Source organism: Somniosus microcephalus, chromosome 5 (assembly GCF_052327205.1).
Source record: "Somniosus microcephalus isolate GS21.2 chromosome 5, FLI_Smic_1.0, whole genome shotgun sequence".
Classification (NCBI taxonomy): Eukaryota; Metazoa; Chordata; class Chondrichthyes; order Squaliformes; family Somniosidae; genus Somniosus; species Somniosus microcephalus.
The window spans coordinates 183991821-184000088 of NC_140991.1; the positions used below are offsets into that span (position 1 = coordinate 183991821).

Below are 8268 nucleotides of genomic sequence, written 5' to 3' on the forward strand. Positions count from 1 at the left end.
AGAGTAGGAAGGTCGAAAAGTATTGAAGGATTGGAGTAATGATTTGGGAGGACAGAGTATCCAAGAGAGGAGAGATGAAAGGAGGCATGACGACAGGAGAGCGCGGTCAGGGAGGGATAGAGAGAAAAGGAAAAGGGGGAGAAAAAGTGGAAAAAGAAATGAACGGCTCGGGTCCGGAGCGACAGCCAAAGTGTGTATGTGATTGGACGCAGGTGTAAAGCTCAGGTTACATAGGCCTGGTTAAATGTAGTAATTAATGGCATACATATTTCCTGGTAGAAAGGAATAGGTTGGGGACAAAGTCAGATTCTGGTTCAAAGTCAGAGGTCCTGTGGAGGGACAAAGTCAACGTAAGCAGGATGGGGCCGGCACGGAGCATCAACGAACCACTGTCCAAATCAGGCGAGTGAAGTCCAGAAGCTATTTGAAGGGTAGAGAGTTCGAGGATGGAGGCTGTTGCCGTAGGAATGAGTCGGTAGCAGTGCAAAAAGATGATGGCAAAATTGGCGCAAGTTGGAGGTCACCATAGATCAAAGCGGCGGAGAAAAAGTAAAACCACAGGCCAGTGACCAGCAAAGCTGAAAACCGGTAGAACGAATCACTGGACAGCAAGTGAAACAGCAGCTGCGAGCTAGAAGCCAGCAAAGCTGAAAAACCAGTAGAACCAGTTCAGCAGACACTGCCGCAGTTTAAAAGTTATTTTTAAACAAAAAAAACTTTTAGCAGCGGAGATAGAGACACAGCAGGTAATTCTTGCAGTGTAATCCAGTGCATAAATGTAGTGGTGTAATCCAGTGTGGTTCAAAGCAGAAACATAGTCTCGATGTCCAGAGAAGTCCAGGAGATCGACTCACTTTGGCGGTTGCAGAAAGATCTGTCTATCAACCTGACTATAGAATACACTTTGCTGTACTTCCCTGTGCAGTCATTTGGGCCACAGTTCCGTGGAAGTGCTCTAGACTGCACTCCTGTAAGGTGTTGCCACCTTCACCGGTATTCATTGCTGAAAACCGATTTGAGAATGCCACACTCCGGGAGGATTCCTGCAGTTCCTGCCTCCTTCTACTCTGCCCAATAGCCACCCACTTACTATTCTCCTGAACTCTCTAGAGGTGCGAGGTGACCATCTCCTGGAACATGCGCACCAGGAAATTCCCAGCCTCCCGTATGCCCTGCCGTGACACCAGTCGCTCCTCAAACTCAGAAACGCTGAGCTCAAGTTCGAGCAACTGGATGAACTTCCTGCACACATTGTTATCCAGGACACATGAAGCATCCTGGAGTTCCCACATGGTACAGGAATTGTTGGCAACGAGTCTCAGTTGTCCCATCATTTTGCTTAAAAGTCTAGCTACTTATGTTTTATATATATAATATATGTTTTTAGTTTAGTATCCCCTTACTCCGATTTATTATTTGATTATTTATGTATACCAGTTTGGAATTGATTTGGGGCTGTAACTTCATTGATTTTATGAGGGTGTTGAACAGGAATTTGTCAAGAAAATCAACTGAGGGATATGGCTAGTAAACTATCCATTCTATTTGCTGGTCTGGGGCCAACTTGATGGACTGAAATAGAGCAGAACTTTCAACTTCGTGGGGCATAACATGGGTGGTAACAGATCAGCCACCTTACACTCCCTGCTCGACCTCCTCATTGGACTGCTCCTGGGCCTGGCCAAAAAAGCCATCAATTGGTCCAGGCAGCGGGCGGTCGTCCGGCCCGATTGCCTGCCTCTCTTCCGCAGCCATGTTCGCGCCCGGGTGGCCCTGGAGATGGAGCACGTGGTGTCCGCCGGCACGCTTGAGTATTTTCGCGACTAGTGGGCGCCGCGGGGACTGGAGTGCATCATCAACCCGGACCACCAAATTTTAATTTGATTTGTTTAAGTTTCATTTGAAGTTTGTTTAATTTAGTCAAATTTGTTAACGTACCCAAATCAAAAGAGTACACTCCCCGCTCGACCTCCTCATTGGACTGCTCCTGGGCCTGGCCAAAAAAGCCATCAATTGGTCCAGGCAGCGGGCGGTCGAGGGGGTCGTCTGGCCCGATTGCCTGCCTCTCTTCCGCAGCCATGTTCGCGCCCGGGTGGCCCTGGAGATGGAGCACGCGGTGTCCGCCGGCACGCTTGAGGCCTTCCGAGACCGGTGGGCGCCGCGGGGACTGGAGTGCATTATCAACCCGGACAATCAAATTTTACTTTAATTTGTTAAGTTTTATTTAAAGTTTTATTAATTTACAGTCAATTTGTTTTAGTACCCAATCAAAAGAGTACACTCCCCGCTCAACCTCCTCATTGGACTGCTGCTGGGCCTGGCCAAATTGGCCAGTAACTGGTCCAGGCAGTGGGCGGGAGAGGGGGTTGTTCGGCCCGACTGCCTGCCTGCCTCTCTTCCGCGGCCATGTTCACGCCCAGGTGGCCCTGGAGATGGAGCACGCGGTGTCCGCCGGCATGCTCGAGGCCTTCCGCAACTGGTGGGCGCTGCGGGGACTGGAGTGCATCATCACCCCAGCCAACACAATTTTAATTTAAGTTGTTCAGGTTCATTTAAAGTTTTATTAGTTAGTTTGTTTTAGTGCACCAAATCAAAAGAGTACACTCCCCGCTCAATTTTCCTAAAAATTGGGTGGAGAGTACAAGGGGCGAACGATCTACGATGGCCTGTTTTTTACACCCCTGCCAAAGTTGAAAGTTTCACCCATAGTCTTTTGTTTCTCTACGTTTCAAATTTAATAAAGGTTGGATGACTTGCAAACTGTTTTAATAGAAAGTCAGGATATGAATAATATAAAAGATCAAAATGGGTTGCAAGAACTTAAATTTAAAATGAAAAATACTGGGCAAAAACACAGGAAAAAAAAATCATAAACCCAAATATGGAGTTGTTTATTTTTCATTCAGACTGAAACATCTAGTATGATTTGGACAGGTTGGGTGATTGGGCAGATGCAGTATAATGTGGATAAATGCGAGGTTATCCACTTTGGTGGCAAAAACAGGAAGGCAGATTATTATCTGAATGGCAATAGATTGGGAAAAGGGGAAGTGCAACGAGACCTGGGTGTCCTAGTGCACCAGTCGCTGAAGGTAAGCATGCAGGTGGTTAAAAAGGCAAATGGTATGTTGGGCTTCATAGGAAGAGGATTAGAGTACAGGAGCAAGGATGTCTTGCTGCAGTTGTGCAGGGCCTTGGTGAGACCACACCTTGAGTATTGTGTGCAGTTTTGGTCACCTTATCTGAGGAAGGATGTTCTTGCCATGGAGTGCAGCGAAGATTCACCAGACTGATACCTGGGATGGCAGGAATGACGTATGAAGACAGATTGGGCTTGTATTCCCTAGAGTTTAGAAGAATGAGAGGAGATCTCATTGAAACTTATAAAATTCTAACAGGACTAGACAGACTAGATGCAGGAAGGATGTTCCCGATGGCAGGGGAGTCCAGAACCAGGGGTCACAGTGTAAGGATAAGGGGTAAGCCATTTAGGACAGAGATGAGGAGGAATTTCTTCACCCAGAGTGGTGAACCTGTGGAATTCTCTACCAGAAGGCAGTTGAGGCCAATTCATTAAATATATTCAAGAAGGAATTAGATATATTTCTTAAGGCTAAAGGGATCAAGGGATATGGAGAGAAAGCAGGGACAGGGTACTGAATTTGGATGATCAGCCATGATCTCATTAAATGGCAGAACAGGCTCGAGGGGCCGAATGGCCTACTCCTATCTTCTATGTTTCTATACCAAAATAGGTTCGATTTCACTCTCAACAAATAAAATTAGACAGGCCCGAGTTGTGGGACACAATTATTTTCAGTGTAGAAATGGCAAAACTAACAGTAGGCCTTTTAACTCTCTGTTTATCCTTAACAGCTAGAACCCTTTGTCCGGGTTGGTGTTGGCTCACTTACTTCTACTGTTTAATGGTAAGTTGTAGCCTCCAAAGACACTGGGGAATGGGGACTCAAAGCCTGGGGTAGGTTAGTTCCGAACATCTGTGAAACAGATGGGAAGCGCCACACATCTTGACTCGCGGTTGTAAAAGCAGAAATTTGGAGGCAGCTCTTTGTTCCTGTTCCGCTCCCGCGCCATTTCCCGCTCAGCACTCTTGATTGAAAAAAACAGCCGGAGAAAAAGAGAATACGTCACGTGCTGTCTCAGGCCACCAGGCCCGGTAGACAGGGCGGGAAAATATTGCAAAAAAACACTTTTTGTGTGTGCAAACCGTGTTTGATGCAATCTCACGGTAGTTCTCGGATAGGGTTTAATTTATCGAATTCGCATGAAAAGCAGTTAATAGTGTTGAGACGCAATCCCGCGCAGCTCCATGGAAATGAGCGGTTGTTCTGTGACGTCACAGAGGCTGGGCACGGGCAGGGACCGCGCAGCCGCCGCCATTTTGAGTGAAGATCGCAGCCGAGAGAGCGCCAGAGGTTGGGGGTCCGCTAGAGTCCGCCTGAGCACAGCACCGAGCAGTGAGACAAGAAAAAACGGTTTACTTTATTTTATCTCGAGATAAATATATATTTTTTTCTTCCACAATTCCCACGAGCAAAAATGAGCGACATCGACGAGACAGCCTACGAGGGGAGGGTGAGTGGCGTGAACTGTTTGGAAATACAAAAAAGAGTTGATAACTGTTAAGGGAAGGGGATAAAAAACAAAATGGAGACGGGAGCGATGTCAGGGCGGCGAGGCCCGGGTCTAACGTGGCGCCTCCTGAATGCGGCGGGTGATTGTCGTCGAGTGAGGCCACAGGCTTCAGGTTAGGTACAGGCCTCAGATCCAGAGTCCGCGGAGGGGTCAGTATTAGAGGACCTGGCCACGGAAAACGGAGCCGGTTAATGGTTTTCATTTTACTTTTTTCAGAAGTGTAAAATGTAACCGAGTTAGTGACCGATCATAAAGTCGGTTACACGTCGTGGCCTCCTGCGGCACGGGTGAGCCCGCGAGTCCCCGCACTCGGGATCTTTGTCTTTGCCGATCTCTGTGTCTCCTCTCCCCATTGGTTTGGGGGGCTCGGTTTAGTTTCGGTTGTCTTTTCCGAGCTCAGCTTTCCCCTCGCGGTCAGTTCTGATCCGATTGTGGCTTTTGAACGTCTGTTTAAATCGGTTCTAAAAGAAGAGCGCAAACCGCCCGGCCGCGTGCCAGCAGTTGGCGGCCTCGGCTCCCCCACCCCAGATAGTCAGCCCAGCCTGGCAGAGCGCATCATTATTAACATCATTCAACCCTGGAGGAGAATCAGTCACCATTTTCAAATTTAACTTGCAGACCAATGAATACGGTGCAAGTTGCTAGAAATGAGCCCGAAAGGCGCGCGTATATTCGGGGTGGTTGTACCAATATTTGAGATAAAGACAAATGTTAAAATGATTGCTAGCATGGTAAAATCCAAAACTTTTTGTTCGTTGTTTCGGGATCTGTAAAATGGGCTTGAAGGTGTTGGGAGTATTTATCCTTTTTAACCCCAGTTATTCCTTTCATAAAATTAGAAACCAGATTCTCCTAATTTTGGTAGTTTAATCATGTTGGGTTTTGTCGGCATTCAAGTTGATTGGCATGAATAGCGTTGCCCAATACTTTTGAGGCGCAATTCCAAATGTGTTGCCACACTCCGTTTTAGAGTAGTCCAACACAAGCTTAGTACCTTTGATTCCGTACAGTTCTTCATATTAAATCTTATCAAATTCTATCTTGTCTGCTCCTGCTCCCAGTATTCCTAGTGCTGGGATGTTACTGATAGCTTTAAATTTATAAATGTCACATTGGTAGGGGATGCAAAGAAATGCATGGAGTGTTTTTTAATGCAGAGAGCTGCTGGGGTGGAGTGGCCTGTAGCATAAATAAAGTCCAGTATGGATGGTGATAACAGACCAGTACTACGATGGTAACATTTTCATTGTCTTGTGTTAATGTTTCTTGAACCCCTGTGTGTCCTGTAGACATTACAACATAAAAGTAATTAGAATCAAGATTAATTGAGCTGTTGACCGTAAAGAGCTTTGTTGTTCACAATGCTGAAAAAGACCTTTGATTTGCACCAATAAAGTAATTATACACAATGTAAATTGTTTTTTTAAACCATCCCAGTGGTCAGTCTTAATTATTTAAAAAATACTGTAAGCCTTCTGCATCCTGATTCCTACAGTGTACTTTGGCTGTTGAAAGTACATTCCAGTGGAGAGTAAGCAACGTGCGTCTTAATTATATTATGTGACCATTTCAAGATAGTGTATGTACTTTTCCTTCTCTTAAAGCTAACATTCGGAACATTTTTGCTAGAATTTTTTTTGTGGGCTTTTTATCTTGCCCCTTCTTGTGCTGTGATAAACTTGCAACTGCAAGCCATTTAGTACCCATTTTGCTGATTTCCCCTGAAGGTAGTGGCTCATGGTGTGATACAATTCCACTGGTGCAGACAGCCATCTTGTGATTTGCCTAAATTCTTGTAATCTAGCCTAGCACTGCACCCTCATCAGTATCCCATTAGTGGGCTTCAATTCATGGTCTGCCACTTCTGGGATGTTGCTGTAATTGAGATCCAGGGGTGAGAGGTTTTGTCAAAGCAAGAAAATTGTGAAGTCTTTTGGAAGTATGCTGAGGGAAATCAGGGTAGCAGTCCTTGAAAATAAGTTAGTGATCATGGTCCAAATGATGAATGTTGACATGCTGTTTTAATGTGGGGGCACCAAAGCCAATGATGTCCTTACACATGTACTTTTATAGCCGAGTCAAGTCAATAACCGGAACCCAGGTGGAATTTTTTGTGTGCTCCCACTGACATTTTAAATGAGATGAGCTAACTTAGCAGATCAAAAACCTTGGACCATTCTGATCGATATAGTCAGCACTGGACCACATGGTGCATTTACTTGTTGAACTGTACCCTAATGTTGATAATTCTGATGGAAAATCTATTTTACTGAAATCATAGAGGTAAAATTAATATGGACTTGGCTATAACTATCTTCCCATGTTTCCATTTTATTTTATAATGGTAAATATTTACTGATTTATTGAAGTAAGTTTATCCCTTTGAAATGCAGTTTTTTTCCATGTCTTCAATCTTACCATTGTCTTTAAAAAAAATAAAAAAAACAGATTTGTAAGTTCTAACAGTGCAGTTAAGTTTATTTCATTTTTATCTTCCAGCTAGAAACAATTGGTCTTGAGATCTATTAAGCTCCTTCTGAAAATTGGGTTCAGAGTTGGAATAGTACATAAAACTTTCATTCCTGGAGTGGTGGGGAGGGGAATGGAAGCTCCTGGTTTTAAACTAATACTATTAGGGATACAGAATAATTTACTTAATCTTTGTTGATCAAAGTTTCTAAATACTGATTTGTTCAGTGACATTTTATCACAAAGCATAGTTTCTTTAAAAAGAAAGCAGCAGCAGATGGTATTAAATAACTTTAGTATAGTTTTACGCACAAGCTGCTGATGTCTAATGTAATTTGCTAGTTTCATTGGAGGGCATTGCTAAAACAGCACAATGGTGGTAAAATACAAATGTGTTCAACAAGGGTTATTTTCTTTTTTAATGGTTTTGGATTGTTTGAGATTTTGCTAATGAATATTTCCACCTAACTTAAAATGTAGCACTCTGTAGGAGAGAGAAGTGGTAGAACTCCCATTACAATATATTGATTTCAAAATAGTTAACATTTTGGGGGTAGGTGGGCAGAAATACATTTAAACGTTTTACCTTTTGAAGACAGCAAAGCGAGTGGAGGAGTGCTATAATTGGTCTTTGTACCCCTCGATTAGGAATCGGAAATAAATCCGTGCTTTTGTTTGAGTTTGGCTATAATGGTCCCTCAGATGTGCAGTCTGTCAAAGCTCACGTTCCAGACTCTCATGTCAAAAATGCCCACTTGCAAGAGGTGAGTAAGGGCTGGTGGAAATGTACTTAAGCATGGGGACCCCCCCCCCCCCCGCCATGCCTTCAGAATAGCAGTACAGGAAGCTTTTTTTTTATCTGGGACCGACGTGGTGCTGGTTCATCAAAAATTCCGGATAACCGAAAGCTATAGTAAAAGATACGGAGAGCTGACAGCTCCGTATAAAGCAACAAACCCTGTTGCTTAGCACCAAGTGCAGAACAATGGCCACAAGTTCCAAGCGTCTCTAGCTTAGCAACAGCTGCAGCCACACCCTTGCCCAGCAACAGATCAAGGAAGGCAAGTACAATATGAAGTAAAACTTACCTGAACCTACTCCTGAATTTTGCCGGTTAACCGAGATTTCCGGTTATTTAGGTGC

At 44.4% G+C, this 8268-nt stretch overlaps 1 protein-coding gene across 5 annotated transcripts in view; it reads left to right on the forward strand.

Moving 5' to 3' along the window:
* Positions 1 to 4362: 4362 nt before the first annotated feature.
* tra2a (transformer 2 alpha homolog) overlaps positions 4363 to 8268 on the forward strand; it is a 36767-nt gene continuing 32861 nt past the window's right edge. For 2 of the 5 annotated variants that reach the window (XM_085988482.1, XM_085988480.1), the window contains exon 1: positions 4363 to 4596. In XM_085988482.1, the coding sequence (XP_085844608.1) occupies positions 4561 to 4596 (36 nt within the window). In that variant the 5' untranslated portion in view covers positions 4363 to 4560. The remainder of the gene's footprint in view (positions 4597 to 8268) is intronic. The other 3 variants (XM_085988479.1, XM_085988483.1, XM_085988484.1) reach the window with 3 other exon arrangements.